At 47.6% G+C, this 23,289-nt stretch overlaps 1 protein-coding gene across 3 annotated transcripts; it reads right to left on the bottom strand.

The window, feature by feature from the left end:
- Positions 1-13,155: 13,155 nt before the first annotated feature.
- On the bottom strand, positions 13,156-22,595 carry RCN3 (reticulocalbin 3). 3 transcript variants are annotated; one of them, XM_049901763.1, is made up of 7 exons: positions 22,505-22,595; positions 21,849-22,096; positions 19,247-19,449; positions 17,228-17,400; positions 16,545-16,605; positions 14,045-14,244; positions 13,156-13,702 (listed from the first exon to the last, which is right to left on the bottom strand). In XM_049901763.1, the coding sequence occupies exons 2-7, from the start codon at positions 22,085-22,087 to the stop codon at positions 13,595-13,597; spliced, it is 984 nt and encodes a 327-aa protein (XP_049757720.1). In that variant the 5' UTR covers positions 22,088-22,096; positions 22,505-22,595; the 3' UTR covers positions 13,156-13,594. The 3 variants fall into 3 exon arrangements, with proteins under 3 accessions (XP_049757720.1, XP_049757721.1, XP_049757722.1); XM_049901764.1 differs by having other exon boundaries at positions 22,471-22,518; XM_049901765.1 differs by lacking the exons at positions 21,849-22,096; positions 22,505-22,595 and adding an exon at positions 19,548-19,840.
- Positions 22,596-23,289: the final 694 nt, after the last annotated feature.

Here is a 23,289-nt window from a genome sequence, read left to right as displayed (position 1 = left end):
CAGAACCAGCCCTGCCCTCCTCACCCTGTATACCCTCCTTCCTGAGACACCCTCCTCACTGTCAGCCCACAGACCTCTGCACCTGAGCAAGCCCCATCCATCCCTTTAAACCCAGAGCCCCTCAAATCATGGCCTTCTCCCCCAAACACCCTAATCCATCTCCTCTTTCTGAAGACCCCTCAGCAACCACCTGCGTCGCTCCAGTTTTCCCTATCAGCCCCCCAAGAGCCCCAGTCTTGCTCATCGGTGCACAGACCACCCTCACCCCAAGTAAGAATTCCCAATTTGGCACCTTTATTTCCACGAAGAACCTAAATTCCACTCCTCCATTCACTGACCCTTTGAAAACCCCATTTCTGTGGTAGGGTGAGGGCCCGAGGTCCTTGCTGACAGTCATTAGATAGAGAAATCGAGGTTTGCTGTGTATGCCATTTAAGGTTGCAGAGGTAACCAGGAGAGGAAGCAAAACTCACAGTGTGGCTTCAGCTGCAGTCAGGAGAAGAAAGAAACAGGAAGTGAGCCAACTCTTGTCTGTCTGAGCGGAGGCTCCCAAACGCTGGTCTGAAGTTTACAGCCCAGAAACGGGTGTAGTGGGCTTATCTGGGGTGAGTGTGCCCGCTGGTGACCCTGCCTGCAAGAGGCCCATAAGCAGCGCTTGGGAAAATGGGGATCTCTTGTTACGGTTTTAAAATGGGGAGATTTATTTTGGAAAAACAAAACTGTAGGGATGGAGATCAAATCTGTGGTTGCCAGGCTCGAGGGAGGGATTGACTACAAAGGGGCAGTGGTGATAGAGAATTTGGAGGAAGGCTGATAGTTCCTGGCCTGTGTCTTTTGATTTTAGTGGGTTGAAAGATTGCAGTTGTCAAAATTCACAGAACTGTACACCAAAAAGAGGGAACTTCACTGTCTGGGAATTAAAAATAAATTTGTACAATGCAAAAAGCAAGGAGCACAAAGACTCAAGGAACTAGCCTACAGCACAGATGGTGTACACAAACCACAACCTAATCTACCCTGAGACCAGAAGAACTACACGGTGCCTAGCTACCATTACTGACCGCTCTGATCAGGCCCACAATAGATGGACCCCAACAGAATGGGAGAAAAATGTAGAACAGAACCTCAAATTCCTAAAAAAAAAAAAAAAAAAAGCAGACCTACTGGACTGGTTGACATTTGAGGAGTCCCTAAGACTATTGCCCTGAGATACTCTTCAAATCTTGACCTGAAACTAACCCCTGAGATCACCTCTAGCTAAATAACAAATTGGCTCAAAAAATATCACCCGTAAGTACTGGTCTCTTTATAAAAATCACCTATATGAAGCCAAGGAAGCCTGGTGGCACAGTGGTTAAAAGTTCAGCTACTAACCAGGCGCCCCTTGGAAACCATATGGGGCAGTTCTACTCTGTCCTATAGGGTCTCTGTGAGTTGGAATCAACTCCACAGCAACAGGTTTGGTTTGGTTTTGGTTTATATGAAACTAACCAAAAGTTACTTTGAAACAAAGATGAGAATGTGAGGGGTCAGGGAAACTAGATTAATAGAAATGGAAGAACCAGAACAGATACAATGAGAATGTTCATGCATTGTAAAGAATGTAACCAATGTCACTGAACAAGTTGTGTAGAATTTGTTGAAGGGGAGCTAAACTGCTGTTTCACGGAAAACACAATAAAATATTATTTGAAAAAAAAAGCAAGGAGCAGGGGAGATTTCATGTGAAAAAGCAGATTGTTATTTCTCTTTAAAAAAAACAGCTCAGCAATTCCGCTGCTAGGTATGTACCCAAGAAAAATGAAAACATGTCCACACAAACACTTGTACATGAATGTTCAGCGACATTATTCATAACAGCCTCAAAGTGGGAATAACCCAAATATCCATCGACGAGTGAGTAAATAAAATGTGGTGTATCCATCCAATAGAATATTATTCACCCGTAAAAAGGAATGAAGCCCCGATACATGCTACAACCTGGATCAGCTTTGGAAATGTGATGCTGGGTTAAAGAAGCCAGATACGAAAGGCCATATATTGTATGGTCCCATTTATGTGAAATGTCCATAACAGGCAAATCCATAGATTCAAAGTAGATTCGTGTTTTTTAGGACTTGGGGTGGGGGGAGGCGACAATGAGAAGAAATGGGGATTGACAGCTAAGGAGTGTGGGTGTTTCTTTTCGGGGTGATAAAAATATTCTAAAATTGATCATGGTGATGGTTGCACAACCTTTTGAATATACTAAAAACCACTGAATTGTACACTTGAAAAGGGCAAATTCTATGTGAATTTTATATCAAGAAAAAAATAAGAGCTGACATCGTGAGAGGCTCCGTCGGGCTGCTTCCCTCCAAGTGTCACTGGGCTGGTTCTCCCAAGCACAGGAATTTCGTCTGCCGATCAGGAGCTGGGGCAGTCACCAGCAGAAGAACTAGAAGCCGAAGCAGTTCAAAAGCTTCTTCTGTTGTGTTGGTGAGGATGTGGAGAAACTGGAGCTCCTCTGCCCTGCTGCCGTGGAGGGGACAAGTGTAAACCGAGGAAACAATTTGGCAGTATCTACTAAAGCTAAAGGAGCCGTGGTGACCCAATGGTTAAGCACTCAGCTGCTAACTGAAAGGTCAGTGGTTCAAACCCACAAGCTGCTCCGCAGGAGAAGAGACCTGGTGATCTGCTCCCATAAAGATTACAACCTAGAAAACCCATAGGGCAGTTCTACTCTGTCACATGGCGCCTATGAGTCAGAATCAACTCTACGGCACCTAACAACGACAGTGAAGCTAAAGGGACAGTGGTGGTTCAGTGTAGAATTCGTCCCTTCCACGTGGGAGACCTGGGCTGGATTCCCACCAGTGCACCTCAAGTACAGATACTACCTGTCAGTGGAGGCTCGCCTGTTGCTGTGATGCTGAACAGCTTTCATTGGAGCTTCCAGACTGACAGACAAGGAAGAAAGGCCTGGTAATCTACTTCTGAAAATCAGCTAGCACTAATCACGGGGATGCAATATTTCAAAATAAATAAAATGGGCAAAGATTAAAAGAAGTAAAATTCTGGGAAGAGGCACTGAGGGGGGCAGGCTGCTGGGCAGCTTTCTGTCTTAAGTGGTTCTGTACAAGTCAAATTGTTATGTTTGTGTATTGCCTTATAAAAACACCAAAAAACATTTTTGAACATCCAGCTCCCAGAGATTTACAGTTTTACTGAAAACCTGTTGCGGTAGATTTGATTCCAACTCATAGTGACCCTATAGGACAGAGTAGAACTGCTCCATAAGGTTGGCAAGGCTGTAATCTTTACAAAAACAGACTAGCACATCTTTCTTTCGTGAAGCAGCTGGTGGGTTTGAACCTTAGACCTTTCAGTTACCTGCCTAGCGGTTAACCACTGCACAACCAGGCCTCCCTCCAGGCACTAAAAAAAAAAAAAACCACCAAAGCCGTTGCCTTGGAGTCGATTCTGATAGCTACCCACTAAAAAAAAAAAAAAAAAAAAACCCACTAGGAGGCAGTATATTGCCATAAATCAAACTTGGAGACACTTGGCTTCAAATTCCCGACCACACTTAACTATAAACTCTGGGTAAGATATAAAACAATTACTTGAAGCTACTGAAAAGGACAAAAGCAGGCTGAAACTGGAAGAAATTGGCCCTTGGCAAAAAGGTGAGGCACTTGGTGAGTTTTTCTTTTTTAACAGCTTTTCGCCCGTGGCCAGATTCTCATCTACGCCATGAAGAGCAGCTAAGACACCAGGGGAAAAGCCACAGTCTTCCTAGCTTGAAGAAGCAGAACACAGGATTCTTGGCAAACACAGCAGCAGGAGAGTGAGGAAGTAAATTCTGGAAGAGAGGGAGCCAGAGAGCAGGTACCCTAAATATTTTGTAAACCAAAAAACCCATTGCTGTCAGCAACCCTATAGGACAGAGTAGAACGGCCCTGTAGGGTTTTCAAGGTTTCCAAGACTGTAAATCTTTATGGAAGCAGGCGGTCACATCTTTCTCCTGTGAAGTGGCTGGTGGGTTCAGTTAGCAGTCGAGCACTTTAACCACTGTTTCACCAGAGCTCCCTAAATATCTTGTATTAAATTTATAAGTTAAATGTACCTATACAGCTGCAAGATTTCTTCATTTCACATACAATGGCCAAGAAAGCTGACCTTAAACCATGCTTGCATGGGGTAGACTCCAAGAAGCCCAGCCAAGTATAAAATAATTAAACTGAAATTTGAGTTACAAATTCCGCAGGAGAGACAGAGTTTACAGAGATTACGGTTTGCATTCAGCCGAGTTAATGACGGCTTAGAAAAAAAAAATAGTACTCTTCAGAGGAACATAACAGACTCCAGAGTTTCTATAAGGTATCTAAGATACAATCTAAAATTACTCACTATAGAAAACAAACAAAACCCACTGCCACTGAGTGGGTTCCGACTCATAGCGACCCTATAGGACACAATAGAAGTGCCCTATAAGGTTTCCAAAGCTGTATTTCTTTACAGAAGCAGGCTACCACATCTCTCTCCTACCTCAATATAGAAACAACAAGGAAAATAAGACCCACTCTCAAGAGAAAAGAGAGTCAACTCAGACCAACGCTGACATGCCCATATGTTGGAATTAGAAAATGAGGTTATCTATTTATTTTTATTGTACTTTAGACAAAGGTTTATAGAGCAAACTAGTTTCTCATAAACAATTAACACACGTATTGTTTTGTGACATTGGTTGCCAACCCCACGACATGTCAGCATTCTCCCCTTCTTGACCTTGGTTCCAGTTCCCCATTACCAGCTTTCCTGTCCCCTCATGCCTTCTCGTCCTTGCCCCTGGGCTGGTGTGCCCTTTAGTCTCGTTTTGTTTTATGGGCCTGTTTAATCTTTGACTAAGGGTGAGCCTCAGGAGTGACTTTATTATTGAGCTATAAGGATGTCTGGGACCATATTCTAGGGGTTTCTCCAGTCTCTGTCAGACCAATACGTCTGGTCTTTTTTTTTTTTCATGTGAGTTAGAATTTTGTTCTACATTTTTCTCCAGCTCTGTCCAGGACCCCCTATTGTGATCCCTGTCAGAGCAGTCAGTGGTGATAACCAGGCACCATCTAGTTGTGCTCGACTGAGTCTGGTGGAGGCTGTGGTAGTTGTGGTCCATTAGTCCTTTGGACTAATTGTTCCCTTTTGTCTTTGCTGTTCACCATTCTCCCTTGCTCCAGATGGGGTGAGAACAGTGGAGTATCTTAGATGGCCGCTCACACGCTTTTAAGACCTCAGATGTAGAACATTTTCTTTATAAGCTATATGACGCCAGTTGAGCTAGAAGTTCCCCGAGACCACGGTCCCCACAGCCCTCAGCCCCGCAATTCGGTCCCTCAGGGAGTTTGGATGTATCTATATAACTTCCATGACCTTGCCTTGGACAAGTTGTGCTGGCTTCCCTAGTATTGTGTACTGTCTTACCCTTCACCAAATTAGCACTTATCTATTGTCTATTTAGTGTTTTTCTCTCCCATCCCTCCCCTCCCTCGTAACCATCAAGGATTGTTTGTTTTTGTGTGTAAATCATTTCATGAGTTTTTGTAATAGTGGTCTCATACACTGTTTGTCCTTTTGTGGTTGACTTATTTCATTCAGCATAATGCCCTCCCAATTTATCCATGTCGTGAGATGCTTTGAAGATTCATCATTGTTTTTAATTGTTGTGTAGTACTCCACTGAGTATATGTACTATAGTTTGTTTATCCATTTATCTGTTGATGGGCATCTAGGTTGTTTCCATCGTTTTGCTATTGTGATCAATGCTGCAGTGAACATGAGTATGCATATGTCCATTTGTGTGATGGCTCTTATTTCTCTAGGATATATTCCTAGGAGTGGGATTGCTGGATCATATGGTATTTCTGTTTCTAGATTTTTAAAGAAGTGCCATATCATTTTCCAAAATGGTTGCACCATTTTACATTCCAACCGGCAGTGCGTAAGAGTTCCAATCTCCCTGCAGCCTCTCCAACATTTGTTATTTTCTTTCTTTTTGTTTTTTGATTAATGCCAGTCATGTAGGGGGGAGAGATGGTATCTCATTGTGGTTAAGATTTGCATTTCTATAATGGCTAGTGATTGCGAGCACCTCCTCATGTGTCTGTTAGCTGCTTGAGTGTCTTCTTTGGCGAAGTGTCTGTTCATTTCCTTTGCCCATTTTTTAATTGGGTTATCTCTCTTTTTTTTGTAGAGGTGTTGGATTTTCCTGTAGATTTTAGAGATTAGACCTTTGTCGGGTTTGTCATAGCCAAAATTTTCCCAGTCTGTAGGTTCTTTTTTTACTCTTTTGGTGAAGTCTTGATGAGCATAAGTGTTTAATTTTTAGAAAATCCCAGTTATCTAGCTTATCCTCTGGTGTTTGTGTATTGTTAATGATGGTTTGTATCCTGTTAATGTGTTGTATTAGGACCTCTAGCATTGACCCTATTTTTTCTTCTGTGATCTTTATACCTTTTGGTTTTGTATTTAGGTCTTTGATCCATTTGTAATTAGTTTTTGTGTATGGTAGAAAATAAGGTTTTAAAACTATACCTCAAGCAGCCATCTAAGATGCATCAATTGGTCTCAACCACCTGGAGCAAAGGAGAATGAAGAACATCAAGGACACAAGGTAATTATGAGCCCAAGAGAAAGGGCCACATAAACCAGTGACTACATCATCCTGAGACCAGAAGAACTAGATGGTGCCTGGCTACAACCGATGACTCCCCTGATAGGGAACACAACAGAGAGCCCCTGAGGGAGCAGGAGAGCAGTGGGATGCAGACCTCAAATTCTCATAAAGAGACCAGACTTAATGGTCTGAGAGAGACTAGAAGGACCCTCGTGGTCATGGCCCCCAGACCTTCTGTTGGCCCAGGATAGGAACCATTCCCAAAGCCAACTCTTCAGGCATGGATTGGACTGGACAGTGGGTTGGAGAGGGATGCTGGTGAGGAGTGAGCTTCTTGGATCAGCTGGACACTTGAGACTATGTTGGCATCTCCTGTCTGGAGGGGAGATGAGAGGGTAGAGGGGGTTAGAAGCTGGCGAAATGGACATGAAAAGAGAGAGTGGAGGGAGAGAGCGGGCTGTCTCGTTAGGGGGAAAGGAACTGGGAGTATGTAGCAAGGTGTATATGGGTTTTTGTGTGAGAGACTGACTTGATTTGTAAACTTTCACTCAAAGCACAATAAAAATTAAAAAAAAAAAAACACAACTAGCTATACCTATCAAAGGAGCCCTGGTGGTGCAGTGGTTAAGTACTTGGCTACTAACCAGAAGAAAGATGTGTCATCACTTTCCCCTTCACCACAACTTCCCCATTTCTGTTCGTCTAGTTTTCCTCTCCCTTCCTGTCTTCTTGTCTTTGCTTTTGGGCAGGTGTTGCCCATTTGATCTCGTGAACATGACTCAGCTAAGAAGGACATTCTTCACATGTGTTATTGTTTGTTTTATAGACCCGTCTAATCTTTGGCTAAAAGGTGAACTTCAGGAATGCCTTCAGTGCTGAGTTAGAAGGGTGTCCGGGTTCCATGGTCTTGGGGTTCCTGTAGTGTCTGTCAGACCAGTAAGTCTGGTCTTTTGTATGTGTGTGTGAATTTGAATTTTGTTCTACATTTTTCTCCCACCCTGTCCAGGATCCTCTATTGTGATCCCTGTCAGAGAGGTTGAGGATGGTAGCTGGGCACCATCTAGTTGTTTTGGGCTCAGGATGGTAGAGACTGTGGTACTTGTGGCCCATTAATCCTTTGGATTAATATTTTCCTTGTGTCTTTGGTTTTCATCATTCTCCTTTGCTCTGGGACGGGACCAGTAGATGTGTCTTAGATTGTTGCTCTCAAGCTTTTAAGACCCCAGACGTCTGATGTAGAACATTTTCTTTATTAACTATGTTATGTCAATTGACCTAGATGTCCCCCCAAGACCGTGGTCCCCAGCCCTAAGCCCAGTAATTCAGTCCCTCAGGGTGTTTGGATATGTCTATGAAGCTTCTGTGACTTTGCCTTGGTCAAATTGTGCTGACTTCCCCTATACTCTATACTGTGCACTGTCTTTCCCTTTACAAAGTTACCACTTATCTACTATCTAGTTAGTGATTTTCCCTTCCCACCCCTCCCCTCCCTCATAAACATCAAAGATTGTTTTTTTTCTGTGTGTAAACTTTTTCTTGAGTTTTATAATAGTGGTCTCATACAGTATTTGTCCTTTTGTGACTATTTCACTCAGCATAATGCCCTCCAGATTCATCCATGTTGTGAGATGTTTTCTAGATTCATCATTGCTCTTTATTGTTGCATAGCATTCCATTATGTGTATGTACCATAATTTGTTTATCCATTCATCTGCTGATGGGCACTTGGGTTGTTTCCATCTATTTGCTATTGTACATAATACTGCAGTGAACCTGGATATGCGTGTCTATTCGTGTGACGGCTCTTATTTTTCTAGTACAGAAAAAGATATTGTTTGATGGCTCTTACTTTTCTAGTACAGAAAAAGATTTTGCTTTTTAAAGTCTTTAGGGACTTGAGGGACAATATTATATTGGAATAATTGGAGTCCTGTAAAGCAAAAAGAAAGCATGAGGAAGAAAAAATATTAGAAGAAATAATGATGGAAATTTCAGAAATTTAGTGAAAGTCATCAACCTGCAAATCATAGAAGCTCAGTGTATACCAAGTAGGATTAGTACATCTAGTACTTTGTAATCGAACTGTTGAACACTAATGATAAAGGAAAAGTCTTAAAGGCAACCAGAGGAAAATATCTCATTTTCTACAAGAGATCTGAATGATTACTGAATTCTCATCAGAAACTATGGAAGCAAGAAGAGAGTGTAGTAACATCTTTACAGTGCTGGAAAAAAAAAAATCAACCCACACATCTATGTTCATTAAAACATTATTTACAATAGCAAAAAGATGGAAACAATTTAAGTGCCCACGAACAGATGAATGGATAAACAAAATGTGGTACATACATACAATGGAATACTACGCAGCCATAAAGAATAATGGTGAGTTCTCAAAACATCTTATAACGTGGATGAATTTGGAGGACATTATGCTGAGTGAAGTAAGTCTATCACAAAAAGACAAATATTGTATGACCACACTTTTAGAAGACAAGAATATATATACATATACATACATATACATATATATACATACATATATATATATATATATATATACACATACAGAGAACAAGGGTCATTGGTGATTACCAAAGATGGGTAGGAGGGGAGAGAGGAAGCACTCTCATGATAGTAGACACTTGTTATTTTTGGTGTAGGAAAGGTGGCATTGAATGTGGGGGACATAAACACATCATGACCATAATAAATGATGTCACCAAGCAGTGCTTGTGTAGATAGAAAATATAGGGTGGAGAGGAGTGTGCTGTCACATTATAGGGAGAGCAGCTAGGTTTACATAACGATATGTTTATAAGTTTTTGTATCAGAAACTGACTATTGTAAACTTTCACTTAAAGCACAATAAAAAAAAAGTGCTTGTAGAAATTGTTAACTGGGAAACTGATTTGCTCTGCAAACTTTCACCTTAAACACAATAAAATACTATTTAAAAACAAAACAAAAACCAGAATTCTATAGCCAATAAAAATATCCTTTGGGGATGAAGGAAAAAGTAAGACATTTTCAAAAGAAAAAAAAAGAAAGCTAAGTGAATTAGTTGACAGCAAGAAATGCTAAGATATTAGTTTTTCAGGCTGAAAGGAAATGAAACTGGCTGAAATTTCAGGTCTCCAGGAAAAAAACGAGGCCTACAGGAAATAGTAAATACATGTGTAAGAGATTTTTTTCTCTTCCTCTTAACTAAAAAAAAAAAAAAACCCACATTTGACTGTTTAAAGCCAACATTTTAACATCTCTATACATTATAAACCCCACAATAACATGACAGCTATAGCATGAAGAACTTGGGGGAGGGGTATTGTTCAGTGAACTCAAAAAGTTGCAAGATTTCTACATCTTACTTGAAGTGGGAAATTACTAACTCTCAACAGAATGTGAAATGTTTAGGAGGTATCTTATAATTCGTAGAGCAAACTGAAAACCAAACCCATTGCCATCAAGTCAATTGTGACTCACAGAGACCCTATAGGACAGAGTAGAACCGCCCCATAGGGTTTCCCAAGGCTGTCATCTTTATGGAAGCAGACTGCCACATCTTTCTCCCTTGGAGTGGCTTGTGGGTTTGACCCACTCACCTTTTGGTTAGCAGATGAACGCTTAACCACTGCGCCACCAGGGCTCCTTACGATTCTTAAGGCAAGCACTAAATAAGTGATACAAAAAGGTATAGTTTACAAGGCCAAAATAGAAGTTAACATGGAATTAAAAAAATATACAATTAACAGACGTATCCACCCCCCCCCCCGAAAAAAAGCGGGAAAAGAAGAACAGGAACGACAACCAGAGGGAACAAACAGGAATGTTAGCAGCACATAACACATGAAGAAAGTGAACAGTCATTCAAAAGACGGGAGGGAGGAAAGGACCAAACTGGATGTCAGAACAGACTCTGAAATTTGTTCTTCAGTGCAGAGTAGAAAGTAAGGTTGTCTTTAGGTGCCATTGAGTTGATTCTGGCATATAGAGACCCCACGTGACAGAGCAGAACTGCCCTATATGGCTTTCTCAACTGTAATCTTTATGGGAGCTGATTGCTAGGTCTTTCAACCATGGAGCTGCTGGGTGGGTTCAAACTGCCAGCCTTTCAGTTAGCAGCCAAGTTCTTAACCGTTGCGCCTCCAGGGTTCCTTAGAAAGTAAGGTAGTGTTGTTGTATGCCATCGAGTCGATTCTGACTCATAGAGACCCATGTGACAGCATAGAACTGCCCCATAGGGTTTCCTGGGCTAATCTTTATGGAAGCAGATCGCCAGGTCTTTCTCTCACAGAGCCACTGGGTGGGTTTGAACTGCCAGCCTTTCAGTTAGCAGCTGAATGCTTAACCGCTGTGCCACCAGGGCTCCTTAGAAAGTAAAGAAAAAAAAGCAAACCTGTTTCCATTGAGTAGATTCCGACTCATAGCAGCCCTAAAGGACGGAGTAGAACTGCCCCATAGGGTTTCCAAGGAGTGCCTGGTGGATTTGAACTGCCGATCTTTTGATTAACAGCCAAACTCTTAACCACTGCGCCATCAGGGTTTCCTTAGAAAGTAAGGTACCCCAAGACCAAACCCACTGCCGTCGAATTGATTCTGACTCATAGCGACCCTATACGACAGAGTAGAATTGCCTGATAGAGTTTCCAAGGAGCGCCTGGTAGATTCGAACTGCTGACCTCTTGGTTAGCAGCCGTAGCACTTAACCACTATGCTACCAGGGTTTCCAGAAAGTAAGGTAGTGCTTAGAAAATACAATGAGAGGGCTATGTCTGGAGCCAACTAAGAGGGCCCTCAAAGCTGCAATAATATGAGCAACAAAATTAAATAGTGGTGGTTTATAACCCAGAGTAGAAAATAAATGTCCACATACTGATGATAAATGAATGATTGAAAAAATAAATGGCTGAGAATAGACAAATCTCCTATGCAGAAGAATTCCAAATAATTCATGGAGATGCTCTATCCTCAAGAATACTCCTCACTCCTGAACATGAGCTGTGCATGGCAGACTTCCTCCCAAAAAGTCCCGTATGGACGGGGAGGAAAAGAGTCGCTTTACAGTGGAGAAACCTGACAAACGCTACCTCCTTCAGGTGACCAAGGTCAACATCAACAGTGATAAGTCATGTTAATAGAATGTACCCTTGAAAGGGTGTGATGGGAATAGCACTTTGCCGTCGTGGTCTTCCTGCCCAAATCCCATAACCCCAATCTAATCATGAGGAAACACCAGACAAATCTCAATTGAGGGATATCCTACAAAATATCTGACCCGTACTCCTCAAAGCCGTCAAGGTCATCAGAAACAAGGCAAGTCTGAGAAACAGTCAAAGCCAAGAGAAGCCAAATCTGGGCCTTTGTTCCCCTCTTTATCGGGATCTCTGCCCCCGTCTCTCATGGTTTGATTTGTGTCCCCAGAAAATACCTGTCAACTTGGCTAGGTCATGAGTCCCAGTATTGTATGTCTGATTGTCTACCATTTTGTCATCTGATGTGATTTTCCTATGTGTTGTAAATCGTATCACTATGGTACTAATGAGATGGATTATCAGCTATCATATTGATGAGATCTACAAGATTAGATAGTGTGTTAAGCCAATCTCTTTTGAGATACAAAAGAGAGAAGCTAGCAGAGAGACAGGGGACTCCATACCATCAAGAAAGCAGTGCCAGGAGCAAGGCGCATCCTTTGGACCTGGGGTTCCTGATCCCTGGAGCTGGTGCCCTGAATACAGACTTCCAGCCTACTAGACTGTGAGAGAATAAACTGCTCTTTGTGAAAGCCATCCACTTGTGGTATTTCTGTTACAGCAGTACTAGATGACTAAGATACCCTCTATCTCTGGGTCTCTGTCTCCTTTTGTCTGGGTTTTTGTCCCTCTCTCTTTGCCTGTCTTGTCCCACCAAACAGGGACCAATATGGCCTGCCCACAAGGCCCAGTAAGATCTACCCCTGTTCCCTCTGCCCTCACCTCCTGTTCCTTCTGTTACTCACTGGATCCCAGCCACACCGGCCTCCTCGCTGTTTCAGAGACACACTGGACTCAGTCCTGCTCCAGGGCCTTTGCACTTGCTGTTCCCTCTGCCTGGACTACTCTTCCCCATACCTCCCCTGGCTCACTCCCTGGCTCCGTTTACCAGAGTGTCCGTTCATGACCACTCAGCTTTCAGAACCTCACCGTCACTTACCCCGTGGCACTGCCTCTGTCTTTCACTCTGTGGCATGATATTTTTTGTAAATGTGTCTTTGTTTCCCCAAGCTCCACAAGGGCAGGGCTTTTTGTTTGGCTTGTTCAAGGTCTAGTCTGGGCCTAGGTTGTACTTTTAATTTTTCTTCCCCAGAACACCCTCGACCCCTGCCAACACGCAGCCCCCTTCTTCAAATGCCCTGACCCTTCCTTTGGCTCACATCCCCACAACTCTGAGCACTCTCCTATTCCGGCCCCCAATTCCTCCCAAGACCCCCCTCCCTGCTCAGAGACACAGACACAGACGCAGCCCAGCACTGGATTTTATTGCCTCCCTGGCAGAGGACAGGCGTCCTGGGACGGTGCTGGGCCGAGGGAGGTCGGGGGGTGTTTCTCAGTCCAGGTGGATTTGGAGCTGGTGGGTCATGGGGGGAGTGGAGGTTCTTGGAGGCTGAGCTTTTGGGGTGAGGGTTCCTGGGTCTCGGCTGGGCGATTCTGCCAGTGAGAAATGGGTGGAGACTGCCCTCGAGTCTTTGGGAGCCCCTGGTGGCGGGGGTGAAGGGTGTCTCAGAGAGATGACTCGGCGGGGGAGCGCCTGGGCTGCGTCCATGTCCTCCAGGACCTGCGGAAGGGACTAGACAACTCGGAGGGGCGTGGCCACAGAGGGGCGTGGTTAGAGTGAATGGGGTGTGGTCATGCCTGAGGGGCATGGCCATGGCTGAGGGGCCTCGAGGCTGCAGTGGGCACCTGGCGCTCAGAGCTCGTCATGGTGACGCGTGAGGTCCTCACCGTAGTTGGTGGCCTGGCTGCCCACGAACATGTTCCAGTTACCCAGGATCTCGGCCTTGCTCAGACGGCCGTCCTGCGGGAGGGTCAGAAATCAGCTGGCTACATGGGGTCTTTAGAATGAGGCCCCTCCCTCAATCTTAGTTGGTCCACCAGATCTCCAAGCCCCCTCTCCCTGGGTCTCTGTCTCCTTCTCTCCCTGGGTCTCTGTCTCCCCCTCTCCCTGGGCCTCTGTCTCCCTCTCTCTCTGGGTCTCTGCTTCCCTCTCTCTGGATGTCTGTCCCCCTCTCTCTGGGTCTCAGACCTCCTCTCTGCATCTCAGTCCCTCTCTCTTTGTCCGAACAAACAGGCCCAGATCTTGCTTATTTCTGCACACTGGGTTTCCCCCATCCCAAGGACACTGGCCCTGTCCGCACACCTTGTCTGTGTCGCTTTCATGCAGCAGGTGGTTGGCCTCCACGAGTGGCTGATCCTGGGCAGGCGGCAGCACCCAGTGGCCCACCTCGCTGCTGTCCAGGCGACCGTCCTTGTTCAGATCTCGGAAATCACGGAACTGCTCCCGCTCCGTCTGCACCCAGGCAGGCTCTTCCTTCCCGGGCTCCTCTGAGTACAGGTCCGCTGGGGGTGGGAGAGGGGCAAGGTCAGGGCGGGTACTGACCACCCAGACCCAGGGTTCAGGCCTGATTCTGGTGCTTCCAGGCCCAGTGCCCTGGGGCAACTCACTCCCCTTATATAGCGTCAGTTTCCTCTTCTGTTGAATTGGGATTAATAACAAAACCACTTACAGGCTGTCTTTTCAATGACCTTGAATGAGTGGGTATATGGCATCACACAGTAAACTCTTAATATGAAGACGTATGAGTGAAGATTTTTTTCTGGCCAGATAACAGGATAAAGCTGTAATTAGAACAGCACCTTCTCACCCCCACAACCCCCTTTAAGATTATTTGATCCACTGCTGGTGCTGGTGAGACTGTAAAATGGAGCAGCCACTGAGGAAGAGTTTGGCAGTTTTTCAAAAAATTAAACATAGAACTACCATATTGTTGTTGGGGGCTATGGAGTTGATTCCAATCATAGCGACCCCATGTGACAGAGTAGAACTGCCCCATAGGGTTTTCTTGGCGGTAATCTTTACAGGAGCAGATTGCCAGGTCTTTCTCCCATGGAGCCATAGGGTGAGTTTGAACCACCAACCTTTAGGTTAGCAACTGAGTGCTTAATCACGGTGCCACCAGAGCTCCTTAGAACTACCACATGACCCAGAAATTCCACTCATAGGTATACACCCAAAAGATTTGAAAGCAGGGACTCAAACAGATACTTGCACCCCAATGTTCATTGCAGCACTATTCACAATAGCCAAAAGGTGGAAACAACCCACATGTCCACCAAGAGATGAATGGATCAACAAAATGTGGTCTATTCATACAGTGGAATACTACTTAGCCATAAAGGGAAATAAAGTCCTGATATATATCATGACATGGATGAACCTTGAAAACATGCTAAGTGAAAAAAGTCAGACACAAAAGGATAAATATTGTCAACTGTTCCAGTGGGGTGGAGTTGAGAGCCAGTGGGCTAAAGTAGAAGCCAAGTCCTTACCATGGCCCTCAATGACCTTGTTCCCTCTTTGCCACACTCCCCCTCGCTCCCAGGGCTCCAGCCACACTGGCCTCCTCGCTGTTGCTCAGACTCGCCAGGCAGAGTCCTGCCTCAGGGCCTCGGCACTGGCTGTTCCCTCTACCTGGACTGCCTCTCCCCAGGTTCCCCCAGGTTGTTGCCCCCTCACTTCATCTCGGTCTCTACCTCCATGTCATTTTGTGAGGGAGACCTCCTGCATCCCTTCTGATGTCCTGCTGTATTTTCCTCTATAGCACCTTACCCCATCTGGCATACTATATATGTGGTGGATTGATCTTGCCCCTGGTCTATCTCCTCCATGAGGGCAGGGAACTTTGTCTGGTTCACATCTGTCTCCTCATGGCCTAGAACAGTACCTGGCACACAGAAGGTGCTCATTAACTGTTTGGGAGATGTATGAGCCCAAGCAGTGCCCCTTCCCCCACTTTAGAGGGCCACTGCTGTCTAATGGCTAATTTATGTGTCAATTTGGCTAGGGTGTGGCTCCCACTGTTGGCCAAACACTAGTGGAGCTGCTGTCATGGAAAGTTACCTGTGATTTGATCAGTTGGCCATGGGCAAGCAGATACTTTCCACGATGTAATGTAATCACCTTCTACAATGTAATGATTTGTATCACATCTAATGTGATGTAATACCATCAGCTTCCAGAATGTAATGTAATGACCTCACATCTAATGTAACATAATGTAATTTAATCACCTCCTATAGTACAATCTGGAAATTCTGGTGGCACAGTGGTTAACAGTTCAGCTGCTAACCAGAAAGCTGGCAGTTGGAATCCACCAGGAGCTCCTTGGAAACCCTGTGGGGCATTTCTACGCTGTCCTATAGGGTCGCTATGAGTCAGGGTTTTAAAGTACAATCTAGTGTAATTTAATCAGTCAGTTGAGGTCATACCAGTGTAGGGTGGATCCTAAACCTAATTATTTCTGAATTATAAAAAGATCAGAATAGACACACACACACACACACACGGAAAGAGACACCATGTGAAGATGGTCTACAATCCAAGAAACGGCAAGGATCACCGGCAGACACCACCACCAAGAGAGAGGCCCAGAGAACCACAGAAGGAAACAGGTGAAATCCTGATTTGGACTTCTAGCCTTCAGAACTGTGACACAAGACATTTCTGTTCTTGAAAGCCGCCCACCTGTGGTATTTATGATGCAGCAGCACTAGGAAATAAGATAGGGTGTTATACATGGGGCTGCCACCCAGCTCGAGGAAGATGGGCATCCTGGGGGAGGGAACTGGGTCCCACTCACCAATGTACTCCTCCACTTGGACGTAGCCATCTTTGTTCTTGTCCAGGTCCTCCATTGTTTCCTGGGGAGAAAGAGGCATTGGGACTGGGGGTCCATGCCCCTGGCTCATAGGGCAGCTGTGGGGTTCTCTCAGGGAACCTAGTTCTGAGGTGGCCATGGGGGGCAGGCGTTGGAGGCACTTCTGAAGGAGCCCTGGTGGTGCAATGGTTAAGAGCTCAGCTGCTAATCAAAAGGTCAGTGGTTGGAACCTGAAGAAGGAAGATGTAGCAGTCTGCTTTGGTAAAGATTACGGTCTCGGAAACTCTATGGGGCAGTTCTACCTTGTCCTACAGGATGGCAGTGAGTTGGAATCAACTTGACGGCAATGGTTTTTTTTTTTTTTTTGAGGCACTTCTTCAGGGTAGAGTTTTCTAAGGGTGGGTTGGGGGCCTGGGTCCCAAATGTGAGTGCAGGGAGGGAGACAGGAGAATGGACGAGGAGCGATTAGACACTGGGGGTCAGGAAGTGGACATGAGAGATACTGCCCTCCATTTGGTGTGTGTTTGGGGCCTGGGTTCCCCAGGGAAGGTTCTGGAAGGCAGCTGATTGGATCCCCCAAGGTAAGCACTGGAAGGTTGGACCTGGATCAGAGACCTGAGAGGAGGCTGGAGGTAGGGAGTCGGGCTTCTTGGGCCCTCACTCACAGTGATGACGATGTCCCGCATGTGAGGGAACTCCTCGGGGTGCAGGAAGGCTGTCAGCTCCTCCCGAGTGGCCACCGAATCCTTATCCTGGTCAGCTGCCTGGAAACGCCGTTCGTCCCGGGCCAACATCTTCTTGTATGTCTCTGCATCTTCCACATCGTGAAATTCTTCACCTGAGGAAGGAGGGGCCTCAGTGAGATGAGCCTTAATGAAGGTAATAGTGGGCAGGCTGAGAAAGGACAAAGGGGTGCAAATAAGGGGGTCAGGGCAGGAGACTTCCACAGAATTCATAATAATTAATATACATATAAATAATGTACATATATGTGTATTATGGAAACCCTGACGGGTAGTGGTTGAGTGCTTCGGCTGCTAAGCAAGGGGTCAGCAGTTCAAATCCTCCAGGCGCTCCTTGGAAGCTCTATCAGGCAGCTCTACTCTGTCCTACAGGATCACTATGAGTCGGAATCGACTAGATGGCAGGGGGTTAGGTTTGGTTTTTTTTTTTTTTTATGTGTATTATGAGAAACCCCAGTGGCACAGTGGTCAAGCACTTGGCTGCTAAGTGAAAGGTTGGCAGTACAAACCCAGCAGCTGCCCTGTGGGAGAAAGTTCTCGTGATCTGCTCCTGTAAAGATTACAGCCTTGGAAACCCTATGGGGCAGTTCTACTCTGTCCCATAGGGTCGCTATGAGTTGAAATCGACTCAGCCATAATGGGTTTTATGTGTATTATACCAGTTGCTGTCAAGTTGTCCCGGCTCCTGGTTACCCCATATGTGTCAGAGTAGAACTGTGCTCCACAGGGGTCTCAATGGCTGATTTTCTGGAAGGAGATTACCAGGCCATTCTTCTGAGGTGCCTCTGGGTGGACTTGAATCTCTAACCTTTCCATTAGCACCTGAGCATGTTAACCATTTGTATCACCCAGGGACTCCTATACATAAGTTACCTAACTTATATTGAGAACTTATTATATGCCAAGCACTTTGCCTACAATATCTCATTGAATTCTCATTAAAAGCAGGTAAAGTGGGTTCTTTCGTTTATCCTCACTTTATGAAAGAAAACTGACCCCCAGAAAGAGAAAATAAACTTGTCCAAGGTCAGTAACAGTGGACTTTAATTAAGTTGGGCTTCAAAGTCAGTTTAGCACAATAGCTTATACTGACTCTGTTTGCCTGACAGAAAGTTGAGGAAGGGCATGTGTGGAGTGTGGGTATTTGAAGAGCTTGGTGAGTTGAGGGAAATCCTTGGAGATCGACTTGGCTGGGATAGGAAGTGCAGAGAAGGAACTCTCTCCTGGGGGTGCTGGGGAGCCATGGGAGGGCTGTGTACTGGGGAGGGCCAGGATCAGCTCAGGTGTAGAAAGAACCATCTGGGGCAGTGTGGGGATGGGCTGGAGGGGGAGACTAGAGGCCAAGAAGCCAGGTAGAGCCTGGGACAACGGTCTAGGATGGAGGGGACAAAGCCTGTGTGGCGCCAGGACTGAGGCTGTGGGGACAGAGAAACCATAACCAAAAACCAAACCCTTTGCGGTAGAGTAGCTTCCTACTCATAATGAGCAACCCTATAGTACAGAGTGGAACTGCTCCATAGAGTTTCCAAAGAGCGTCTGGTGGATTCAAACTGCCGACCTTTTGGTCAGCAGCTGATCTCTTAACCACTACACCACCAGGGCTCCGGGGACAGAGAAGAGGGACCGAAAAGAGTCGGGGACAGGGAAAATGGCTTTGGGTTTCTCAGGAGGAGGGGTCACAGACGTCAGAGACCAGGATGACAGGGTATGAAAGTTAGGTGTTTCTGGTCAAAGATATGAAGTCCCCCAGTCACAGCGTCACAGGTCGTGGATGCCAGAGTGAGAGACCAGACATCATGGGTTGAAGGTTTCAGGGGGATACCCTGGTTTGGGGTCAGAGGTCAAAAGGTCATGGATTCTAGTACGCAGGATGAGGGAATGAAAAAGGTCAGGGTCAGTGGTGTGTGTGGAGGGAGCAGGAGTCGAGGTCTTGCCACCCACCGGGCGCATAGTGACCATAGGTGGCGTTGCGGAGCTCCTCCCAGCCCACACGTCCGTCGCGATCCGTGTCATATGTGTCCCAGGCCGCGCTCACCGAGTCCCGTATGTGCCGCTGCTGCGTGTGCGCGATCCACGCGCGGAGCTCAGCCAGAGACACCCAGCCGTCCCCGTCCCCCGCACGGTCCATGCGGTCCACGATCCGTCTGCGAGCCAGGGGTGGGGCACAGGTCAGACCCAGGCCCCACCCAATCCCATTTAGGCCCCGCTCCTCCCGTCGAGCCACGCCCCCACTCCCACACACCCCTGTATAGGGCTGAAAAGACGGTCCACGCTCCGTCGGCAGACTGGAGAGGGACACGTGTTAATCTCGGGACCGCGCCCACCTCCGGACCGAGTGCCCTCCATCTAGGCTCCGCCCCCACGGCAAACTACGCCTTTCCTGCCTATGGACGATACCAAACGCAGGGGTCGTGGGGGAGGACAGACGTCAATCCGGGGCCGCACCCTCCACTCCGGCCCCATCCTTCGACCCAGCACGTGCTCCATCCACCTTAAGCTTGATTGAGTTGGGGTGGGACAGGGAGCGGGACACAAGTCCCACGACTGGCTCGGCCCCGACTGCCACGGCCCCGCCCCCTCCCCGGCTCTGCCAGTCTCAGCGCTCTCCTCCCCCAGCCCCGCCCCACGCCCCGCCCAGCCCCTTTCCCCTCTCGGCTTCCCGCTCTAGCCCGCCTGCCCTTGGACCAGCGAGCCCCTCCTCTCCCAAGCCCTCTCTAGGATCCGGCATACTCCTGTGCAGCTCCCCGGGCCGATCAAACCCCTCCAGGCCCCCCCTCACGCCCCCTCTTTCTCAACCCGCACCTGTCAGCTTCGGAGCCCCGCTTCTCTTCCCTGGCCGCACCTTGCCACGGTCCAGCCGTCGCGCAGACGCTAACACACCCCACACGGAGCCCCTGTTGTCCAGTCCCCAGGTCTCATCCAAGACAGCCCCGCTCTCCCTGCTCCCGCCCGGTCGCCGCTCTCCTCCCACACCAGTCTGTCTCTGCCTGGGTCACTCGGGGGCTGGCCCTGTCCCCAGGACTCACTCCCTTCTCTGAGGTTGGAGCTATGGTTAAGAGCGTGGGCTCCACAGCCAGGCATTCTAGGTTCAGATCCCACCGCCTCTACTTGCTAGTTGTGTGACCTTGGGCAAGTCACTTAATCTCTCTGTGCCTTGGTTCCCCCCTCTGCGAAATGGGAATAGATAATGGTATCCACCCCATGTGGGGATTAAATGAGTTAACCTATGTAAAGCACTTAGAACGGTGGCTGGCACTGCAGTAATCCCTGGCTAAATGTGATCAATGTGATAGGATAACTCTCACTACCCTTCCTCCCCTGACCGCATTCAGGCACAGTCTTCCAACCAGTGGGGTGCAGAGATCTGGTCACCGCCCCCGACTGTCCCCAGTCTGGTCTATACACCATCATCTCTTCTCTCCCACCTGGACTATTGCAGCTGTTTTCTCACTGATCTCTCTGCCTCTCCTTGCTCCCCAGCCTGCCTAAATCAGACCACCTCCCTCCTCTGCTCAGAACCTTCCTATGGTGCCCTGTGCACTCAGGTGACCCTGCATGATCTAGTTCTCTCTGTTATGCTCCTTACCTCCCTCCTCTCCCCTTTGATCACTCTGTTCCAGTCACACTAGCCTTCCTATTCCTCAACCGTGCCAGGCCCACTCCTGCCTCAAAGCCTTTGCACATACCATTCTCTCTGCCTGGAATGCTATTCCCCCAGGCACCCACATGGCTCAATTATTACCTTGTCATTGAGGCCTCCTCTGAACACCCTGTTTAAAACTGCAATTTCCCCCCTCTCCACTTCACTTCTTTGCCCTTTTTCTCTAATGCACTGATGTATTTATACGTATTGTTCTGTCTCGGCCTCTACAATGCAAACCGCATGAGGGCTGGAATTTTTGCCAGACTAGTTCACTGCTGGAACTTCCGCACCTGTGCAAGGCCTGGCACACAGCAGGCGCTCAATAGACCTTCATGGGATGCATGAGCGGTAGTGGGACACCATAGAGAGGGGGCTTTGCATTGCCTACTGCCCCCAGGCCCTCTCTGGCTCTGTCTCCCCATACCGGGGTGCACAGGATCTCTCAGGTTCGTGGGGAGACCCCTTTTAGCCCAGTTTACCCTGGGACTCATGGCTCAGCCCTTTTCCTGCTCTGGCTGTCCTCTTTACATGACGAATCTTGTTATTTTTCACATCAGCCCCATGCCAAGGAATCCTGGTGACCCATTTACGGAGCAGGAAGCTGAGGCTCAGAGAGGGGAGGTGTCTGAGGAAAAGGAACAAAAAGTGACTGAGGGGACAGGAGCTGAATTCAGACCTTCCTGCTTTCAAAGGTTGTATCTTGAGGCCTCAATTTTTACTTAGTTTTGTTTTGCCTGAGGAGGGGAGGTAGGATTTCGTTAGTGGATTCTCAACAAGAACCAAGGTCTCCTCCATCTTTCCTTACCGGTCCCCTGCCTCTGTCTTTGCACCAATGCTCCAATCTCTCTGTCACCCCACCCCCACCACTGCACCCCACTCCCATCGCCATATCACTCCTACCCCAGGCGAGCCTGGCTTTCCTCAGGGCTGAGCTGGTCGAATTCCTTGGCTACTTCTCGTCCCAAGAAAGCCTCATGGTCGTACTGAAAGTTGCCGTGGGCGTCGTCATGAGGGGCCTCGCTTAGGGGGGCCGCCTGGTGCACTCTCCCCTGGCCATGAGGGCCTGAGTCGGGAGACGGCTTCCCTTGGGCCCCAGGCCCCAGCAGCAACAGTAGCAGCAGAAATGACCGTCGCCACATTGTCAGTCCCTGCAGAGGGGCGGAGGCCAGCGATCGGGGTCAGAGGGAAGAGGACAGGATTTGAGGGGTGAGAGGGTATGACAGGGCAGGCGGCAAAGTTTTGGCCTCGGGAAGGTCTGGGTATGGGTGAAAGGAGGCAGGGTTCGCGGAGGTAAAACCAGCATGGGAACCTCATCTTCTGAGGGCGTCCATAGGGTTCCCAGACCCACAAGTAAAGGGGCTCCAGGGTAAGACGTGGCGCACATCCCACGCAAAAAGAGGGCGGGGCCGTGGACGGGGAGAGATCAGGCTGACTTCCCTAGGATCGCTTCCAATCGGGACGCTGATCTTCGACCCGAGCCACCCCAAGCCGCCCTCCCTGGGCACCCCTCGGACCCCTTTACCCCGTTACGTAGCCAGGCTTCGCTCTCTACGCACCGCTCAGTGTTCCCCAAAAGATGCCCAGCTTGGCTTCACTCCAGCCTGGCCCCGCCTCTGGCCGAGCGGAGGCCCCGCCCCCGGCCAATGAGCGCGTGTTAGGGCCCTGAGAGGCGGGGCCAAGGAGCGCCGGGCGGGGCACAGGAGCCCCACGCCACGTCCACAAAGGAAAGCACTGCCCTCGAGGCTCGGCCCTGCCCCTTTCCAGGGCAGGCGGGGTAGGAGACGTCGGAACGACTGGAACTGAGCGAACTACAACCCCAGCAGGACTCGGGGCGCCCTGTTCGACTACCTCCAGTTTTCTTGGCCCCGAGGCCTCATGGGAAATGTATTTTTATCTATTTCCTTTTGTCAGGGTGGTCCAAAAAAGGCCGGGAGCCAAGGGAGGCAGCCCCTTCCCTCAAAGGAGAAAACAACTCTCTTCTTCTGCTGTATCAAGAGGGATTCAGGTGAGATTCAGCCAAGAACTCTTCAAAAGGGCTGACAAAATGTGAAAAAAAACCAAACCCACTGCGGTGGAGTCAATCCCGACCCACAGAGACCCTATAGGACAAAGTAGAACTGTCCCATAGGATTTCCAAGGAGCAGCTGATGGATTTGAACTGCCAACCTTTTGACTAGCACCCAAACATTTAACCACTTCCACCACCAGGGCTCCAAACCCATTGCCATTGAGTGGTCACTCAATTTGTGGAAGTTGTGAATGAAAATTGTATGACCTGTTATATAAAGTTGTCAGATTCCACATGACAACATGTTAGTAAGTTGCAGGTGAGATTTGAAAC

The sequence above is a fragment of the Elephas maximus genome, chromosome 11, assembly GCF_024166365.1.
Source record: "Elephas maximus indicus isolate mEleMax1 chromosome 11, mEleMax1 primary haplotype, whole genome shotgun sequence".
Lineage (NCBI taxonomy): Eukaryota > Metazoa > Chordata > Mammalia > Proboscidea > Elephantidae > Elephas > Elephas maximus.
Note: the sequence above shows the minus strand (reverse complement) of the source record. Positions and strands in the feature narration are given on the sequence as shown.

Bases quoted from the DNA above. Each gene is read 5' to 3' on its own strand.
- RCN3 (XM_049901763.1), bottom strand. From the start codon at position 22,087: ATGTGGCGACGGTCATTTCTGCTGCTACTGTTGCTGCTGGGGCCTGGG. The intron at 14,245-16,544 runs GTGAGTGGGACC...TCCCACCCCCAG, and splicing joins CCAAGTGGAGGAGTACATTG to CGGACCTGTACTCAGAGGAG. The intron at 13,703-14,044 runs GTGTGCGGACAG...ACCCTCCCGCAG, and splicing joins ATGAAAGCGACACAGACAAG to GACGGCCGTCTGAGCAAGGC.